The sequence below is a fragment of the Meles meles genome, chromosome 3, assembly GCF_922984935.1.
Source record: "Meles meles chromosome 3, mMelMel3.1 paternal haplotype, whole genome shotgun sequence".
Lineage (NCBI taxonomy): Eukaryota > Metazoa > Chordata > Mammalia > Carnivora > Mustelidae > Meles > Meles meles.
The window spans coordinates 80,847,500-80,868,537 of NC_060068.1; the positions used below are offsets into that span (position 1 = coordinate 80,847,500).

Sequence of the window (21,038 nt, forward strand, 5' to 3'; positions counted from 1 at the left end):
CAAATTTATTCCAAACAGATACCAAGCAAAATTTCATCTTTATTAATATAGGTTACATACATTTTTTTTTAGAAAGAGAGAACATAAAAACAATCATATAAGGACAGACCAATAATAATAGTAATGAGTCATATTAAATCAGAGGTATTTTAATATTTGATTGAATAAACTAGTAAATCTCCACTGAGTTGGATAAAATACAGTAACTAAATTAATAAAATCAATGCTAAAAAATAAAATCAAAGCTAGCTTATACTTACATTATGTTATTTGATGTAAATTATTCTATACCATTTGGAAATAGTTTGCTCTTTTACATAGGCAAAGCATTTGCCTTGGAACTTCTCACTTTTCTTGTTTGTGTAAAAGGCCAACATTGCTTCATAAGAAAAAAATATACACTTCAACATAGCTTTCAAATATTTTGTGACATCCATGAGGATTTTCTGTACTTGATACTAATTAGGGAATTAAAAAAATGCTTTTAAAATGATCTAACTCTTAAAAAAAAAGTGAATGGAAAATACAGAATCATTTTCCTAGATTCCAAAGTCTACTTCATTTTCTTCTGTTATTTCTCATCAAACTGGCATAATGGCTTCTTTTTTAAAAAATTAGACTTAATTTTCGAACGCATTTGCAAATAAATCATGTCCAATCAATACAGAGTGGTGGTTTTTAAAAAGATGTTTCCTGTAGTGTATTATGTTTTCATCTCAAGTTATAACCACAGGAAGCAGTAACCCAAATGTTCAATGTTTAACTGACAATTCTCGCTTGTATGAAACTTGTGTGGTAACATCTTGCTAAAAAAACTTCTTACAGAGGACATATTTATTTATTATACACATACACACTCTGCATTGGTCTACTTTGTTTTTCTTGATGGCCGGTCTCAGTTTTTCTCAACTCCGTATGCCCAGCACCCATCCCTGTGCCCAGAGCACAAAATGTGTGTTTCATGTTTGCTCCATGAGTGTTTCCATTCCAGAATTCTCCTTGGGGTATAACTGCTGGAAGTGAGTGGGCCTTCTTTCTCTGTTCTTCACTTGATCTTAGCCAAAAGGCCGAGAAGCGATTCTTCTTTCTCTGTTCTTAAAATGGGCAGAGAGGTCTTTTATATCCATTATCTCCTGGGATAGCATGACCTACTTTGCCAATTACTTTGTGTGTGTGTCTGTGTGTGTGTTCCAATAAAACTTTATTTACAAAAACAGGCAGCAGAATGGATTTGGCCTTCCATTGACAGTGTGCTAACTCCTGACTTAAAACAATGAACATCTTTTACCTCACACTGTTTCCGTAGGTCAGGAATCTGGGCATATCTTAGTCCTGGCTCTCATGAGGTTGCAGTCCACTTGCGGCGGTGGTCATCTGAAGTCTTGACCAAAGCTGCTTCCAAGATTACTTTGCCAATTTCTAATAAACAAGAGAGTTCACAGCCACCCCTTGAGGGGACCTCAGGAGGACAGAGCAACTGTGGTGGTTCCAATGCTGACCTCTGGGAGGCTCACCTGGAGGCTTTTCTGGCCACTCTGTGTCTGAAACGGCCCTACTTGGTATCTATTTCTTGGAGTCCCCCATCTCAGGACAGGTTACTTTGAAAGCCAACCTAAGGTCACTTGTGGGACCTATGCTCATTCTCAGTTTATAGACAGAGTGTAAAACATAAAAAATGCTACCCCTATCACCTGTTTCCATAATTTAAAGAATTCAAACCTTGATACGTTTACAATGGGAAAGAGTAGAACTTTTTCTACACACAGATAGTACTAAGTCTTATCCCTTAATAACTTAAACATTGCTGTTGAACAATTTCAAAATACACTTATTTGCAAAAGCTGTGTAAGTCCAAACAACAGATTCCCTCCCTATTGGAGAACATCTTCAGATGCTCAGGGTTAAACTCCACCAACCGGAATGTTTCTTCCCTTAATCTCTGGTGGAAAAAAGGGAGGGTTCCAAAGTGCCTATTCTATACTGCACTGCAAATGATACAAGTGTGTGTATACACACCTATATATGCACACATGCACATACATAGTAAGTCACCTATGTGTATCAGAATATGACATTCAGTTATTACTGTAGCACTGGCGATACACTCTTGGAATGACACTGTTTTCAACGTTTGTTATCTTTTCCTATAACTATCGAATAGATATGATCAATGGCTCTCATAAGAAAGAGGCAGGCGAATCATAGATTTGTCGTTTTTGATCGTAAATATTTTTTTGGTGGGGACTAACGGAACCCTCAGGCTATTCGCTTTTTTAACCTCTTCTTTTTAACTCATCAGAAGTCCCTTTCCCTAAGTTAAGAGCTTTTTGTATATGCTGTTATTCAGGTGACTCGAGCAGGTATCCATTTTGCTGGCCATTAGCTGACCGCTGCTGTTGTAGCTGCTGGGATCAGAACTTTCCTTGCAGCATAAGATGCTGCAGAGGTACCTCTGGCACTCGGAAGAGGCATAATAGTAAATCAAGGGATCAATGCAACAGCTGATGCTGCTGACACAGACACAGAGGAGGTAGGCAAAGTAGGCAGCCTCTGTTGTGGACTCCTGAGAAACGAAGGAGTAATGCAGAATCAGGAGGATGTTTGTGGGTCCAAAGCAGAGGAGGAAGATGCAGAAAACAGCAAGCGACAGGAACAAAGCCCGGGACTTCTTGCTACGGTTGGCGACCGCGGAGGAGCTAAGGCATCGAATGATAGACACGTAACAGATGGTGGAAACGATCAGGGGCACAAAGAAGAAGACAGCAGAGAAGGCTAAGAAGTAATAAGCATAGTAGCCTTTGAGGAGGGTTACACTGAGCACATCATGGCAGGTGGTGATGTTGAGCCCTGGCACCTGGGTGGTTTGCTCCTTGAGAAGGAGAGGCACCACCCCCGCAATGGCCAGAGCCCAGATGGCCAGACAAGTGAAGGAAGCCCTCCCCAGGGTACGCCAGGAGAGGGACTGGATGGGGTACACCACGGCCAAAAACCGGTCAATGCTTATGACTGTCATGAGCATGATGGAGGCGTACATGTTACAGTAAAAGGCTGCGGTGACAAAGCGACACATTTCGGAACCAAATCTCCAATCGCTGCCGGAAAAGTAATAGCTGATCTTGAATGGGAGCACCGACACGAAGAGCACGTCCGCTGTGGCCAGATGCAGCATGTATACCACAGCAGGCTTCTTGACTTTCATCTTCAAGATAAACACAACAATGGCCATGATATTCAGAGGAAGGCTTATGACAAACACGCCAGTGTAGACAGAGGGGATAAAAAGTGTCATCCAGGTGCTGGTAAGATACCCTGAGGCATCTTCTGAGATAAACACAGGGTGCAGTTTTTGAAGGGGATGGCTTATATTGATGGGGCTTAGTCTGTCTTCAGGGAACCTGCTCCTGTTTTTCTCCTCATCACCATCCAGTGGGAATGGTTCAAATATATCATTCTTAATCTTGAGAAAAAATGACCGGGGATCCACGGTAGCATTGGTTGCTTTTGACTCTTAAAAAAAACCAAAAAACAAAAAACAAATTAAAAAGTCAAAAAGACAAAGAGAATACCTTTTACTTTTATTTTTTTGTGCTCTTACTAGGAGAGGGGTGGTAAAGAGCAAGCAATGCACAAATGGATTACAGACCTTATCAGGGAATTAGCTCACTCGAAATACTGTATAGCATTTTTTGTTGGCACAAGCAAACACTTAAAATTCTGCTCCTTAGAAGGATTGAGGCAAATGACACACTTTCAGAGATACACCCTGAAGACATGAGAAAAGGCTGAGTGCCTGACATAAAGGAAAAAAGCAGTGACTTCTTTTCCATACTAGCCACTATCTCTACAAACAAATCCCTCCCAGGCTCTATGACTTCACTTTCCTCTACTCCACTTTTCCTCCAAGCCTTCATTTCCTCCATTTAGTTTGCAGACACCCCTGGAAACCCAGAGTTCCCATGAAAACATCTATATAGAAAGGTGCGGGGACTTCTTCAATTAGGGCTGAGCTAGAGGCAAATTCTGAGTAGGATGGAGGGCTCCCATTTCCATGGCCATGGTCCTATGACAATAGTCTTCCTCTACCATCTTTAGTTGGCTGACACCATAGGATGTTCCAAATCTCTCACCACATTTGGTCCCAAACAACAGTTTCTTGGCTTATCTTTTAACATAACCACAAGGTGCACACTTCCTCAGTCATCTTCCTGTCTCCTTCCTGAGCAGGCCTGTGGAGGACCACGTGTTCTAGGCTGATGGCCTTCCTCAGCTCAGTTCCAGAAGGCTACAGGCATCAAGGCAGATAGATGCCAGGCCAATCAGGCTTTCTTGAGTGTCAACCAGATGTCAAAATAAAGGCTCAGTTGCAAGCTTCCTCCTTTTATCCCCCTCTTCCACCAAAAGCATCCACTTAGAATGTTCATCAGAGAAAGGCAACACTTAGCTGCTGTAATCCAACTGGCTTTTCCTTCTGAGGAGCTTTTGGTCAAATTCTGACAGTGAGGAGAGTTGGACGAAGAACTGTGGTGGGTCCTGGGAAGCTGCGGACCAGGGAGAGAAATCACAGGGGAAAAAGGATGAAGCCTCCATCACTGGGAGTGTCCATAACAAACACTGGACGTGCAGGTCACTTAGAAGTGATGTTAGAGGATTTAAAATCTGGCTAGAAAGTGGATAAGCACAATGGATTTTCAAACTTTTGGTCTTATTTTTCAGTGATGGACCCTTTGTGCAAACAAAAGCTTACACAGAGAGGCATTGCAATTAGAGATAGTTCTAGTTCTGGAATGGCTCTGCAAGGTCATTGGACTCAACCATCCCTTAGATGAAAATTAAAAACCCTTGACCTCCTTCCTCCCTCAAATCAATGACCTGACAGCATTTAGGTTCCTAAGGTGGTGATACAGAGGAGAGGAGAAATGAATCTTGAAAGAAAGGTGCCTGGTGACTTTCTTGTTTTCTTGACTTTCATGGTTACCTTAAAGGGCGGCTAAAGTTCAATGCCACAAAGGATGGCTAAAACCCAGATAAAAAACCCACACTTTCTGGCTTAAAGAACCAGAGGACAGAGTCCAGGGCAACCGTAGTCACTGGAAAGTGAGCAGAGAACCCCAGAAAGGAAAAAAGTCAGAGAAGGGAGCCAGTCCCAAAATCCAACGTGAATTTGCCCCAGGATTTGCCTGATTCTGGAACCATGCAAATGTAAGGAACGATGTAAAGCAGTTCTGCTAAAGACAGAAGAACCGAAGTGATATTTTTGCTGCTCAAGATGGAGACTTTCCACTTTGAGTCCAATAAAATTATTGCCTGCTAAAGCAAAAATGCCAAAATCCTTTGGAGAAATAAAACAAAATCCTGATTCTTTACAGTATGGCAATGTCCAGGGTACAATTCCAAATCATTTGATACAAAATGAAACAGAAAAATATGACCCAGTGTCAAGAAAAAAAGATAATCAGTGGAAACCAATCCCAAGAAGACCCAGATGCTGGATTTAGCAGATAAGGACTCTGAAGGATGTGCTGCAATGAAGTAAAGGGAAATATCTTACTGAAATGGATAAAAAAATAAAATAAAATAAAAGCTATCAGCAAAGAAACCATGCAATGGAAATTCTAGAACTAGAAAGTAAAATACAATAAAATGGCATCTATTTCCAAAATAAGGAGCAAAGCTGGAGTAGAGAAGGGCTTGGTGGTGAAAGGTGGAAGTCATGGCGGGGCTCCTGTAGGTGAAGGGGTGGTCTCTGACCCTGTGACAGTACATCTGTCACAGAGAAGGTCAAATGTATCCAGTGATGCGCTTCTGAGAAAATATGACTGGATTGTTCCTCAAGGGTAAGAAACCAGTCCTATTAATCTCTGAATCTCCAGTGCCCTGCACATGGTAGGTGGTCTTTAAACTGGCTTTTAATCACAGATTTGCATTCTAATATTGGCTCTGCCAGGAGCCACTTAACCCCTCTGAACTCAGTCTTGGAATCGTTAAAGCGCGATCCCAATACCTGTCTGACCTACAAATCTGACAGCCACGCGTATCCCTTGTGAAGCAGGACATGTGCTTACTTCATAAACTATACAAATTAATCTAAGAAATTAATCTTATCCTCCTCTTTTCACTTCAGTGCAACTTGCTTTTAGACTCAATTATTCGCTTACTCTTATTTTAAATTAAAATGGAATCTATGCTCTTCTTTCCTCCTATTTAGCAATAGTTTAGTTTTTCAGTATCATGAGGAACATGAACAGACTGTAAAGTAGATAGCCCCAGCATTCAAAGCTGTAGATCAAATTTTAAATTCACAGTCTTTGCCGGAAGTATCCCTTTCTTCTCTCTGTTATGCACCTAACTTACTCAGAAAAGAATGAATGGGTTCTGGCATTTTATTTTATTTCATTTCATTTCTAAAAATGATTTTATTTATTTATTTGAGTAAGAGAAAGCCTGAGCAGGCCGAGGGAGAAGGAGAAGGAGGCTTCCCACTGAGCCGGGAGCCTGACATGGGGCTCAACCCCAGGACACTGGGATCATGACCTGAGCCATAGGCAGACGCTTAACCGACTAGGCTACCCAGGCGACCCGGGTTCCAGCATTTTAATACCACAAAGATAAGTGTCCTTAAAAATGCTAATTCAGAAGAACCTAAAGAGAACAAAATTTTCCTCTGCACTTTGGGAACCTGGTTAGATTAAGGACTTCTGTCATGTAAGGAGGGTAAAAGTACATACAGCCCATGCACAGACATGTTTGAATCCAGGCATTACCTAGAGGAACAATAAAATTTAAAAAGTACTGAAAACTCATAACTGAGCTTCTTAGATACTATCACTTTGTCCAAAAATAAAACTATCATTGGATTTTACTCTATATTTAGTACTCTGGCCTTAAGTATTTGTTTTAAAACATTTCTTCACTGGCTAGGCCTTTTTAGGCAGTACAGTGTTAACAACAGAAACATTATATCCACTGAAACATGAAATTTTTAGAGGCTAGAACCCAGGGAGAATGCATAATCCCTTGATTAAATATCATTAGCTAGGGTGTCACCTTTTCTTTTTCCTACAGGCTTTTGTGGAATTAAAAAATGTCAGCAAAAAAAATTTTTTTAATTTGAGTATACACCATCATCAAAGAAATAAAACCAATTCCAAGCAATTAGTCATATCCAAGTAGCTCAAGCCCCTTAGGCTGCAATTTGGGTTTGCCTATCTCCCTTTTCCTCCCGTCCTGCCACAGCTCAGAGGTCAAGGAGAAAGTGCCTGTCAGTGTGCCAAAAGCTCTTGTAATTCATCTGCTGTTGTTATTAAGCTATGGCTTCCCGTACGAAAAAAGCAGCTCAGGTCCTAAAATCAGTTCTCATGCTTCTTGCTAAGTTTTACTCAATTTAGTTTTCTCTTAAATGGCTCTAAAGTAGTTCTGTGATTCAATGTGGCAAGCTGCTAAGTGTTTCAATATAGAATAACTCTGGAGAATTTTAAAAATTAGAAAGTCAGGCAAGCCTTCTGTCTTTGAAGAGATTTGGCTTGGAAGCAGAGCGGTGACTAGATGTGCATTATCAAGGTCCCACGTGATGCTGGGATTTATACCATGCTAGCCTCCCCCCAAGAACCGGCCTTGGTTCTGACTCTGAGTTTGCTCCACAGGGCTCACGAATTAACAAAGCAGAAGTCCCAGGACCTTGCCCACATTCCCGCACAGCGCAGAACAGCTGTACCCTGAACTTCCCCACAAGGGTATCCACACTACATGCTAAAGAGAAATAAAGAAGAGAATGATGGAAAAATAATAGAAACACAGTAAATCCATCAAATGGAAAACAATAGTATTACTGAAACACTCCACTGCCTCAAGGGCATATGCACACCATTTTCTAATGCAAAGATCTAGTGTATCCGAAGGAAACTGCTGGTTCTGCACCTGGGGTAGGAAATCTACAAGATGAGCCTTGAACATCTCTAAAGAATATTAGGGTCAGGTCAGAAAGACTCTGGAGCTAATCTGAAGGCGGGGGGGGGGGGGGGGGGGGGGGCTGGCCAAGGTGTGACGCTGATTCAAGAGAATAAGGACAAAAGTGAATTGAAACATTTGAAACATGTGTCATATATGTTAAGATCCATGAGTTCATAATGATACTCAAAGGAAAATGACACATCATTTTTGGTCACCTTTAGAGGGAATTAGGGGGCCCTGTATGAAAATTGGTAAATAAAAGCAAGATTTGAGCACTTATTCTGCCTTTTCTACATAAATGGTATTTCAGGGCAACAACAGTTAGTGACAGAAAGTTTTCTTTATAAAATAATTCCAGCTCCTATGGGGTGCCTGGGTGGCTCAGTTGGTTAAGCGTCTGCCTTCAGCTCGGGTCGTGATCCCAGGGTTCTGGGATCAAGTTCCACATCGGGCTCTCTGTTCAGCAGAGAGCCTGCTTCTCCCACTCCTTCAGACTGCTGCTCTGCCTACTTGTGCTCTCTAATCTGTCAAATAAATCAAATCTTAAAAAAGAATAATAATTCCAGCTCTTAAATGCAGAAACAATGACAGATTTAGGAAAGCATCATTCGGAAGCTCTTGGTGAACTAATGGACTGCGTCTGATCACCAGCGGTCACTAAAACCACTGGGTGAACCGTAAACGGAGAATTTCCCAAGAGCTGGAGCAAGTGGACAGTGCCTGAATCTCCTGTGTATTCAATCTTCAGATACAAAAAGAGTCCTGAGATGCATCAGGAAGTACACAGCACCGCTGCTGATGCAGTCTTGCAAAAAACCAAGCCAGAATCTGAATGGGCTTCCTGCTGTACCTACCACGTGACAGAAACACCAAGGACAGACGGGCATGATACGTGCTCTACTGAACACCCTTACGTGATGCAGTGGGCTGGATGTAGGGTGCAGGGGAGGCTCCACAACAAATGACCCAGTTTCTTTGAAAAATAAACAGCCATGAGAAAGGAGGAGATGGGAAACAGTTACAGATTAAGAGAGATTTAAGAGACACACCAACCAGATGCAATGGTTGGCCTTGTTTGATCCTGATTCCAATAAAACAATGGTAAAAGAGCATTTATGAGATAGATAATCAGCGAAATCTGAATGCTGACTGAATGGTGTAAAATGTTAAGAAATTGGTATTTATCTTTTTAGGTAATATAGTGGTATTATGGTTACATATTTAAAGAAGAGGGGCACCTGGGTGGCTCAACTGGTTAAGTGTCTGCCTTTGGCTCAGGTCATGATCTCGGGGTCCTGGGATCAAGCCCTGCTGAGCAGGGAGCCTGCTTCTCCCTCTCCCTTTGTCCCCCACCCCAGGTTGTGTGCACTCTTTCTCCCTCTCTCTCTCAAACAAATAAATAAAATCTTAAAAAATAATAAAAATAAAAAAGAGGAGCGCCTGGGTGGCTCAGTGGGTTAAGCCGCTGCCTTCGGCTCAGGTCATGATCTCAGGATCCTGGGATCGAGTCCCGCATTGGGCTCTCTGCTCAGCAGAGCTCTCTCTGCCTGCCTCTCTGTCTACTTGTGATCTCTGTCAAATAAATAAATAAAATCTTAAAACAAAAACAAAAAAAAATAAAATAAAAAAAAATAAAAAAGAGTTCTAGGGGTACCTGGGTGGCTCAGTTGGTTAGGTGTCCGACTTCTGCTCAGGTCATGATCTCAGGGTCTTGGGATGGAGCCCTGAGTGGGGCTCCCTGCTGAGTGGGAAGTCCGCTTGTTTCTCACTCTCTGCCCCTTACCCTGCTCATGCTCTCTTTCAAATAAATAAATAAAATCTAGAAAAAAACCACAAACTTATTTCTGAGGCTATATACCAATGGATGAAATGACATATATGTCTGGGATTTGCTTTAAAGTTGTCTAGTTGGGGGAGAAGAAGAGTGGGGTATAGATAAAACAAGATATGGGGAGTAATTATATAGTTTACTTTTGAGTATATTTCAAAATTTTCCTAATAAATGGGGAAAAAAAACCCAGATACTATATGCTATTTACTTCCACTAGAAACTAAGGATAAAGGCTTTTACTTTTGTTTTGCTTTTGTCTCAGTCTTGATGGAATAAAAGTTCTTGAACATTTGCATGAAAAGTTGTTTTTGTTTGTTTCTTTTTTTTTTTTTTTTTGAGAGAGAAGAACATGCACAAGAAAGGGGAGGGGCAGAGAAGAAGAGAGAGAGAATCTCAAGATGGCTCCAGGCTGAGCACAGAACCAGATGTAAGGCTTGATGTCTGGACTCTGATATTGTGACCTGAGCTGAAATCAAGAGCCAGACACTTAACTGACTGAGCCACCCAGGTGCCCTGAGGAACACACTTTTACATTTAATAAATTCATGTGATACCAACTCCTCAAAGGCTTTTCTGGAATTTGGAGAAACTGTTATGAAAAACACTTGACATCTGTTGAATACCTACTACATGTATGTATTTCACACCTTACCTCATGTAACTAACATTTCTACAAGATAAGCATTATAATCCCTGCTTTATGGGCAACATGCAGAGGCACAGATAAACTAAGTAACTAATCCAAACATAGAGAATTAGTAAGTGGAGGGGCCAGGATTTGAACCTTGATATTCTTAGCTCCAAAGCTCATATCCTTTGAACCACACCACATTACCCTGTCTCTTTACAAGACTTGAGATTTGGGGGTACCTGGGTGGCGCAGTTGGTTAAGTTGTCTGCCTTTGGCTCAGGTCATGATCCTGGGGTCTTGGGATCAAGCACCTGCATCGGGCTCCCTCCGTCCTCCCCCTTGCTCATACTCTCTCTCATGCACAATTTCTCTCTCTCCTTCTCTCTCAAAATAAATAAAATCTTTTTTTTTTAAGATTTTATTTATTTATCTGACAAACAGAGATCACAAGTAGGCAGAAAGGCAGGCAGAGAGAGAGAGGGAAGCAGGCTCCCTGCTGAGCACAGAGCCCCATGCGGGGCTCAATCCCAGGACCCTGGGATCATGATCTGAGCCGAAGGCAGAGGCAAAATCTTTAAAAATAAATTAAAGACTCGAAATACATGACCTACTCCTGAAACACTATAATTATTTTCCTCTAACCATTTCATCAAATAAATGAATCTGTCTACCCTTGTAACTATAGCAGGCAGTACCTGACCATACGAATACGTAACTTAAGTTGATGATGTCCATGGCCATTGCCTGGGAATTCAGGAGTCCTGCTGACCATGGAGACATACCAATCACATGCTAGTAACCTAGTGCTCATAGACACATCACTTGTGGTAGAGAGATGTTCAAGGACAAAACAGAAAAACAAATCTTTAAAACAGGGTTCAAGATGGGGCAGAAGCAAAAGGAGTAAGCAAACAAAAATCGCTGCTATGGGAAAACCAGAATTAAAGGTAGAATAAGGTAAACACTGAGTGCAGAGCTAAGAAAAGGTGGCCAGGGGGCGCCTGGGTGGCTCAGTGGGTTAAAGCCTCTGCCTTCGGCTCAGGTCATGATCCCGGGTCCTGGGATCGAGCCCCGCATCCGGCTCTCTGCTCGGCAGGGAGCCTGCTTCCCCCTCTCTCTGCCTGCCTCTCTGCCTACTTGTGATTTCCCTCTCTGTCAAATAAATAAATAAATAAATAAAATCTTTAAAAAAAAAGAAAAGGTGGCCAGTATCAGAGGCTGCTTCTCCTACTAGCCTGCATCCTGGAGCAGACTTGGCTGGAAGTACAGGAGAGCAAGCCCAACTGGGAGAGGGGAGACAGGGGACAGGGGAACTCAAGGTAAAGACAAGCAGGAAATTAAAAGGTCAGTGCTCTCAGGCAAAACAGGCGCAAGGATGACAGAAGAGAAGGATGTGGGACCCTGGCCTGTAGCCTCCCGGAGGTCAGGGCCTGACGTGTGGGATTAGGGCAGTTAACAGGCCTCTCTGGGACCTGTTCTGATTCACTGGCTTTTCCCATTCTACTAGGCCTGTTTTGCACCAAAAGTTACAGGCCCTGAGCTCCATGTCCTGGGAATGTTGCTCTACTAAACAAGCTAAAATGAAAACTAATTCACATAAAGGACGTTAATAATCAGCAATTCCTCCCGGTACCAAGCTGTCTGTGTTCCTAACCCCGCCCAAGTCCCACTGCGGTTTGTAAACCTGAACTCAAATAAAGTAGATTCTAGACTGTGATAGAAACTGTCATAAACAGCACTTCCTGGAAAGCAAACTCTTCTTGTAAAGCTAGTAAGGCTGTCAATTCAGCTAACCATGGGACAATTCACTGGGCTTACTACACTAGGTTTTAAATGATAGTGGAGGGGCGCCTGGGTGGCTCAGTGGTTTATGCCTCTGCCTTCAGCTCGGGTCATGATCTCAGGGTCCTGGGATCGAGCCCCGCATCGGGCTCTCTGCTCAGTGGGGAGCCTGTTTCTCCCTCTCTCTCTGCCTGCCTCTCTGCCTACTTGTGACCTTTCTGTCAAATAAATAAATGAAATATTTAAAAAAAAATGATAGTGGAGACTTCATAATGGTTATGACATCAGTTTACAGGGTTTAACAAGCATTAAAAAAATGGAATAGTGTAAAAAATATTGGAATGCATAGTACGAGGTAAAGGGGAGTACAGTTTGATAGTTTTGTTTCAAATCTACATATACACAACAATTGCCCATGCATATTTACTGCAGACACGCACAGCTACTGTTTCACGATGTATATTACTTACAGTTTTTTCTGCTGGCTAGCAAAAAATGAAAATACTGGAAAATACTATCCTACAATACTATAATACCTGACTTCTAATTAATTCATCATGGACTTGAAATATAGATGACAGAATGTCCTTTCTTAAAGTTAAATAAATTTGCTTGCACATGCAAATTACAGGTTACTTCTGTTATTTCAAAGGGCAGATTCTTTTTTTTTTTTTTAAGATTTTTATTTATTTATTTATTTGACAGAGATCACAGGTAGGCAGAGAGACAGGCAGAGAGAGAGAGAGGAGGAAGCAGGCTCCTCACCGAGCAGGGAGCCCGATGTGGGGCTCAATCCCAGGACCCTGAGATCATGACCTGAGCCGAAGGCAGAGGTCTAACCCACTGAGCCACCCAGGCACCCCAAATTCTTTTGAACCTAAATAAAGAATGCATAAAGGACATGATGGCCTTTTCCGGTGATAAAACTTCACTGGATGCCCTGGGATGGAGGAGAATGAGGCTGTAACTTCAGTGGCAAGTACCGTCACAAGATCAGTGTGGGAGGGAGTGTTTCAAGGCAGTGAATGCTTATATCCAGAAAAAAAAAAAATCTCAGTCTACAGAGAGCTATTTGCTTTGACAGTTCCTAGGCATAAACAAGAAAGGGCAAAAGGCAGAATGAAAGAAACCTCAAAAGAGGGAAATAAACAAAATTCTGAATATTGAAACTGTGGAGCCCCCAATACCAGCATCATAGTAAAAAATAAACCAAGGCTGCGGTTCCTAAGGACCCTTCCAGGGTGTTTTTCTAAGTATTCATAGCAAAGGGGGTGCCCCCACATTTATGAAAACTAGTGACAGGGGAGTCCTCCAGATGCAAAAGGCTACATACATAATGTATACTGCCATTTATATGAAATGAAGAGAAGTAAATCACATAGAAAAAAAAAAAGCAAATCTGTGGTTGCCAGAGACTGTGGGGAGGGAGAATGCATATTAAGTGCTTAAGGAGTACTGGGCTTGTTTGGGGGTGATGGAAATACTTTGGAAGTAGACAGAGTGGTGATTATACAATACTGTAAGTGTACTATATTTTAAGATAGTTACTTTAAGATGGTTAATTTAATACTACATGAATTTTACCTCAATTAAAAAATACAGGAAAGAAAGGAGTTCTGAGCGGAAAGAGAGATGTGTGCCTAAATGGCGGTGGGTGAAGATTAGAAACTCACGGTTGTGGGGACTCCGTTGTCCCTGTGGAACTCCACCCAGCTCAAGGCTCAGCTGAGTTCCAGTGTGTGATGGTGACAAGGACAAAGATGAACTGGCTGAGGGAGGGGAAGGGGTAGAAAGGGCACGGGGACAAAGATCGGCCAGAAGCACTTTGGAAAAGGAGCAAATGCAGAGCTGCTGAGAAAGTGCAAGTTAGGGTTCATAGCACACCAATCCATTTAGACATAAAGGGCAGAGAGATGCTGAATTAGAAAGACAGAGAGAGGGATGGAAAGGCATCCAGCAGGGAGGACATGAGAATATTCCCGAGAAAGGGCCCCAATTCCTCAAAAACATTCTCTCATACAAAGGAGGAGTGAACTAACTTAGGGGGCAACATATTATCTCCATATGTCCTATAAAAGTAAAGTCAAAGGCATTAGGGAATGAAAAAAAAATGAATGAATAAGGGAGAGAGAGAGATATAAGGAAGAAATTAATTTAGATAGATATTAGAGTAGAAAGGTACTTCTTGCTATTTCCTAAGAAATTTGGCTTTCAGGCTTTATAGAGGTTTCTGGTCCGCTTAGGGCAGAATCATTGTCCTGTTTTGTGTCTTTTGTGGTTTAGGCTTAGGACCATAGTCTCTCTGTAACAGCCAATTAATTAGCATATTCATGAGTAGGGGTCCATTTATAGCTTGTCTTATCATGTGTTTGCAAAACTAAATAGCAGGAGACCATCACCCAATCATAAATGTTCACTAAACACCTCCATGTGCTAGGCCTGGGCGACAGACCAATGGGGTGCAGACCTTGCCCTCTAGGGGTCCTGGGGAGCACAGGAGAGTTACTCTTCTCTACAGCTGGGCATCCGGATGGCTTCCTCTCTACCGGGTTGGGTAGAGAAAGCCTGCATTTAGGGAAGACAGGCTTTAGTCAAACACCAGTTCTACTTCTTGCTAGACTTGGAACTTAACCATTTTGGACCTATTTATCTACCTGTAAAATGGGGATGACATCTACTCAAAGGATTGTTGTGAGGAACAAACAAGATCTTATATGTAAGGCACCTAAGCAGGATGCTGCTGTAGAAGGTGCTTGAAACAGTGTGTCTGTTTGTAATTAAACGTTAACATGTGGGGTGTAAGGGGAGGCATTCTGGCCAGTGGCAATGGCAGGGGGATAGATGTCACAGAGAGCATAGCTCTTTGGAGGAGGAACTGGTAGGGCTGGGTGGAGTAAAGGGAATCTAACAGGTTATGTAACAGAGGGGCTGGGTAGAGGCTCCAGACCCATTCTGCAAGGGGAAGGGCACCTCACTCTATGCTAAGGAAAGGGGCTTGGGACTGTGGGTGGCTGGGTAGCACAGGGGATCTCCCACCCAATCCCCCTGCCACAGTCATTATCAGCGATTCTTGAACGCTTTCATCCTCCAGATCCTTATAAAATTTACAAATATCACCTCTTGCATGCTGGCCCTCTTTGAGGAAGGCGAGTCATCTCACGCTGTCCAGACAAAGAAAAGTAAACTGGTTAATGAATTTAAGAATTTCTCAACAGCCATTTGCTGAGTGGACACTGGTTCTGGTCTTCTGGGGATAAATGGAAGTTTATAATCTTGGCCGGGGAGATGAGATACCCACATAGTGATGGTACAGCAAATGCCAAAATGAATGGGGCCAAAAAAGTCCCAAGAGCTTCTGGAAAGCTCAAACTGGTGGGCAGGGCAAGCCTGGAGGGTCTTCCCATGGCTGGGGTCTTACAATTCCTCCATAACAGCTGGTTATGACAGACACTCTAGAGCTGCTTGTGAACCGTGATAAGAAGCAGCATACCTATTTTTAGTTGATTTTATTAGTGATTTAAACTCTCTGAGGACAAGGCCCCACTTACTTCCTGGATGCAGGGTCCCTTTCTCCATTTGGAATTCTGGTATACTGTCTCCAAGCCTTAGTTTCAGGATGCCAATGAGGAATAAACACCCACCTTAACAGTGTCTTCTGAGAGGGTGAAATCAGGTAATTTGAGGTACAAATGCCTTCCAGCCCAGAGTTTGACACAGAAGAGGACACTTAGCCCTGGCTCTTTCTCTTTTCTCATCCTCCTTTCTTCTTTCTCTCCCAAAGTGGTTCCAGAATCCAGTGTAGATAATTTAGCCAACGTTTGTTTGGTTATCTGTATATACTAGCTTGTCCATCTTAGCATACACCTTCTCTGTTCACCAGGATGAAAGCAGAGCACAAGCAGCAGCTTTAACTTCACTTCCTAACCGGCACCAAGAATCTTCCGTGGGGGCGGGGGCACTGCGAGGAAGGGTGACTACAGGGGATCAGCGCTGATATAAACTTATTCCCGACCCCACCATCTAAATCTCAAACAACAATTTGTATTCTCAAGAGCTTGGCCCAAAATAATAGTACAAAGTCACATAACACAGCATCCATAACACCATATAGTTTTCGGTTCTCCATGTTTCCCCAAACACCCCAGGAGACAAGGCAAATGTTACCCGCAGCAGCTCAGGGAGCTACTGTAAAACTGGGCCCCTATCTAGAGATGGGAGTTCCCCCAAAACACCGCTGACAAACTCACCCTGAGAAAAAGATGGAGAGCAGAGAAAACACTATCTTTGTCACTTCTTCTTCTTCATGCATCTACACTAGTTCCAGTGTGAAAACAATGTAAAGGACACACTCTGTCCCTGATAAGAAAACTAGCTAGAATCTGTTGGGGGGGGGGGGGTGCTAGAAGCTTACAAAGCACTATTGCTATAAAGAAACTGAAACTTTTTCCCCCTCAGTTTCTAACTAGTGTCTTTACAGTTAAAACCAACTTTTCTGTCCTGCTTTTATGGGGGGAAAGTTTGGAAAATATATTTATTTGCTCAAGTAGCCCAATACTTAAAAATACACTCTGGGGGGCACCTGGGTGGCTCAGTCGGTTAAGTAGCTGCTTTCGGCCCAGGTCATGATCTCAGGGTCCTGAGATCGATCCCCACATCGGGCTCCCTGCTCAGCGGAGAGCCTGCTTCTCCCTCTCCGTCTGCCTGCCTCTCTGCCTACTTGTACTCTCTATCTCTGTGTCAAATAAATAAAATCTTAAAAAAAAAAAAAATACACTCTGGGTTGGAACTGTATTCTAGGTGAGCAACCTCTTCCCTGCACCACGCCAGAAACAGAAAGACTGAAAGCCCAGAGTGTTAAGGAAGCCAGGCTCTGGGGAAGAAGGAATCTCTTTCCTCAACTCAACTTGGAAGACCTGGTTCTAGGTAACCAAACCTCTGGGCCACCACCGCCTGAGGCAGACCCTGTTATCACCCCATATTCTGCGCCAGGAGCACGTCCCATACACGTGACTCGTGTTAGAGGCTGCCGGTACTGATTTTCTACTAAACGCCCACGGTACTGAGCTCTTCTCCACACCCCTATAAAATGTGCAAGAAAAACAATTTTCCAACAAAACAAAACTTCAACGGGAGCCCTGTTCCACTTTATATTGAAAGGGCCAGAACGCTGACTGGTGGAACAACATGAGACCCTTCTTTTTGGGGGGGGTCCTGGGAGAAACAGATCACACAGTGCAACAGATGCAATGGGGGACCAGGCGCCTCAGGCTTCCCCAGAAAAATCTGACCTCTTCCTCCTCCTCCCTATCACCTTCCGAAACCAAGTCCAAAAGAACAGGGGTCATAATCCACGCCTGGATTTCACTGGGGGAGACTCTGGAAATCAGCTCAAATACCTGCTTGGCTTCTGGAGGAACCTAAGGCGGAGGGCGCGGCCAGGGGCACCCCCACCCCCAGTCGAGAAGGCTCAGCCTGGACCCATTTAGTCCCCCCATCCCACCGCCCCCCACCCCCCATCCCGCGGGGACCTCGGCTACGGAGCCGATAGCGGGCCGGGAGGGAATACCGGGGCAGCTCTCACCGGGCTTGCGGCCTCGGGTGCGGGCCGACAGCAGGGGGCCGCACAGACTGAGTCCGGCGGCCACGAGCAGCAGCCGCCGCGGCCCCATTGTCCAGAGGTTCGGCGCGGCTCGGGTGGACTGCCCAGGCTCCGAGCGGCTCGCGCTCCGTGCGCTCTCCCTCCGGCCGCGGCGCACTCGGTGCGGGCCGGCAGAGCGCTCGCTGCCCGGGGACAGAAGGACGACGTTCGCGTCGCCCCGCGGACTGGCGTGTCCCGTGGCGGGGTCGGAGGCTCTCTGAGTGCGGGCGGAGGTGGGGGCGGAACCCCGGCGCGCGGGAGCTGAGCAGCGCGAGCTGGGAAGGGCGCCCCCCCGCGCCGAGTGTGCGCCTGGAATCTGCGGCTGCCCGCGGAGCGCTCCACTCCCCCTCCCCCTCCCGGCGAGTCTCTCAGCAGCCGCTCCGCGGTCCCGGCCTCCTGCGACCGCGCCACCTGTGGTGCGCCGCGTGCCCCCCCTCCACCCCGCCTCGTCGCCGCCGGATCCCGCCAGCCGGCCACTGCCCGGCGGGGGAATCCAAACGAGACAGTTTTTCCTCTGGGCGCCTTTGACCCACGAAGCTCTCAGTGACTCAGACCGGCGGGGGCTTCGAGCAGGACCGCGCGGCCCGGGCGGCTGCTCCCTTCACTTCTCATTACTCTCCTGAGGAGCAGAGGCGTTCGCAGTGAACCTCCGAGCAGGGATGCGGCCCCGGGGCGCCGGGCCCCACGCCCCGCTCCAGACCTTACCGCCGGCGTGCCAAGCGCCTCAGGCAGGCCGAGCGCCGCTGCTCCTTTGGAGATTGGGGTATTTAGCTAAAAGTTTCGAAGTGATTCGTGCTTTTTTTAAACTTTGGGACAGCGAATTAGAAAGTTTATCCTTTGGGGAGAAGGTGGCCGTTAATGAGAAGCACCTTTTCTGCTTGGAAATGTTTCTTGACATTTTTAAAATTCATCTCTCATTATTTGGAGAAGTTAGCACTTACTGTTTCGCGGGTACGCTCTGCCTGCGAGGGGAAGTAACCAAGCCGAGGCCCAGCGCAGCCGCTCCCCGCTCCCGCTCCCGACCCCGCCCCGCGCTACTGCAGCCTTTTGTCCTCCGCCCGCAGCCCCCGCGCGGGGGCACCTGCTCAGCCCTTCCCGGCGGCCCCGCGGCTGCGCGTTAACTGCGCCCGGGCGCTGCTCCCCTGCCTGCTCCCCGAGGGCCGCCCGGTACCTCCGAACGCGTCCCTCACGCTTTCTGGTACCATTGGACGAAAGTTTGGTCCTGTGTGGCCAAATTCGAGTCGCAGGGCGGCGGGGACTGGGGGACGTCGCGGTGGGGCTTCGGGGAGGAGTAGCACGCGGTTCGTATGGCTCAGGGAGCTTATCTGCGGAGTCTTTGAGACCGCAGCGGGAAGTGGGTCCCCTCCGCGGGCCTTTTCTAGGGAAGTTCACCCGCAGCCCCTTCTCCTCTCGCTGGTGCAGGCCTGTTCTGCACCCTGTGGCTGATAAACTACTTGAGAGTCACTGGTCACGCTCAAGCTTTCTAAAAGGGGAATTTCGCTTTGAGAGTGTTACTCCCCAGGAAGAGCCCTGATATACTTAAAACTAGGAGAAAATACGCTAGAGACTGTCTCTGTAATCCCCCCATCGTCCTTGGAGCACAGGGCCTTGTGGGAAGCAGCTGCACAATAAATTATTGAATAAGTTACATAATGTTACTTTAAAAAAATTTTTTCCTATCAGTTCTCCGAGGAAAACATCCAAGAGGAGATGTGAACCACTAACATTATGTATTTCCTCACTCCCTAACTTACACTACTTTTCATTAACCCTAAGATGCCATCGATTTTAAGAATCAATTTATGTACTACAAGCACACACACACACAAATACTGCCAATTAAACTGCACATACCGATAATTGTAAGAAACATCTCAATTTCAGGATTATTTAAAATATGAATAAAGACCCCCTGAGAATCAATGAAATAGTGTAAGATGTAAAAGTAATCAATACACGTGGCAAAAAATTCTAACAGTTCAAGGATAGTCAATGAAAAGTTAAAGTATCTTCAGCCTCCACTTCTAAGAACCACTTATCCATGATGACTATGGTTTAAAGTTTCTGTCCCTCATTCAAGAATTTATATCCACATACAAGTACATATGTATGTATCTCCTTAAAATATAAATGGGATAATACTATGAGGATGCTTTTAAGTTTTAACTATTTCAGTGGTGGAAGATGTTAGCCATTTTACAAAACTGAAATTTAAAGGACACTTTTTTTAAAAAGATTTTATTTATTTATTTGACAGAGAGATCACAAGTAGGCAGAGAGGCAGACAGAGAGAGGAAAGGAAGCAGGCTCTCTGCCGGGCAGAGAGCTTGATGTGGGGCTCGATCCCAGGACCCCGGGATCACGACCTGAGCCGAAGGCAGAGGCTTTAACCCACTGAGCCACCCAGGTGTCCCTAAAGGACACTTTTTATTGCTTAGTTATTATAATAGAACGCACAGAGAGCTGCTGAAATGCATGCTTCATTCTCTGTGCACATTAGCTAGATTAAAGCCTCCTTTAGAGTGGGGCTGAGATACAGAACAAGGGTGGAGAGTGGAAAACAATGAAGCATTTCTTCCTCATTTTAATGTTTTCTGTAAGTTGGGGGATTGCTCATTGAGCAGCCACCAAAAACTTACCTTCAGAAACAGTGGTTTTAACTTTATCACACATGGTGCAGATTCCTGAACCTCATCCCAGAACTATGAAATGAGATTCTAGATTTTTGACAAGCAGCCCCAGGTGATGGTGGTATCAGTCAAAGTTTACAGAAATGTTATTCTAAGACAGTAGTTCTCAAATTTTAGCATGGATCAGTCATCTGGAAGACTTATTAAACTATAGTGCCAGACCTCATCTCCAGAGTTTCTGACCCTGTAGGTCTGGGGTGTGGTCTGAAAATTTGCATTTTTTAACAAGTTCCTCAGTGATGCAGAGGTTAAAGATGATGGGACAGGGGTGGGTAGGATGGACACACTTGGAAAGCTGCTCTGAGAGGTAAAAAGAACTGAACAGGATTTCCTATAGTCTGTGTGACCGTCTTTAAATTACACATTTCAAGCATATAGAAAAATACAGAGCCTAATATCACACCCATAAGCCTACAATCTGGCATTAGCAAATATATGTAAATATATATTTATCTTTTCTTAGTTAAGCTTTTTAATACCCTTTTCTGATTTCATTTTTCCTGCCCAGAATAGCAACTT

At 44.4% G+C, this 21,038-nt stretch overlaps 1 protein-coding gene across 4 annotated transcripts; it reads right to left on the minus strand.

Moving 5' to 3' along the window:
• Window positions 1–708: 708 nt before the first annotated feature.
• On the minus strand, window positions 709–19,208 carry F2R (coagulation factor II thrombin receptor). 4 transcript variants are annotated; one of them, XM_046000332.1, is made up of 2 exons: window positions 19,001–19,208; window positions 709–3,507 (listed from the first exon to the last, which is right to left on the minus strand). In XM_046000332.1, the coding sequence occupies exons 1-2, from the start codon at window positions 19,032–19,034 to the stop codon at window positions 2,312–2,314; spliced, it is 1,230 nt and encodes a 409-aa protein (XP_045856288.1). In that variant the 5' UTR covers window positions 19,035–19,208; the 3' UTR covers window positions 709–2,311. The 4 variants fall into 4 exon arrangements, with proteins under 4 accessions (XP_045856288.1, XP_045856290.1, XP_045856287.1 ...); XM_046000334.1 differs by lacking the exon at window positions 19,001–19,208 and adding an exon at window positions 18,771–18,830; XM_046000331.1 differs by lacking the exon at window positions 19,001–19,208 and adding an exon at window positions 17,773–18,216.
• Window positions 19,209–21,038: the final 1,830 nt, after the last annotated feature.

Bases quoted from the DNA above. Each gene is read 5' to 3' on its own strand.
- F2R (XM_046000331.1), bottom strand. From the start codon at position 17,860: ATGGGGCCGCGGCGGCTGCTGCTCGTGGCCGCCGGACTCAGTCTGTGC. The intron at 3,508-17,772 runs GTGAGAGCTGCC...GTTTTTTTTAAG, and splicing joins CACCCGAGGCCGCAAGCCCG to AGTCAAAAGCAACCAATGCT.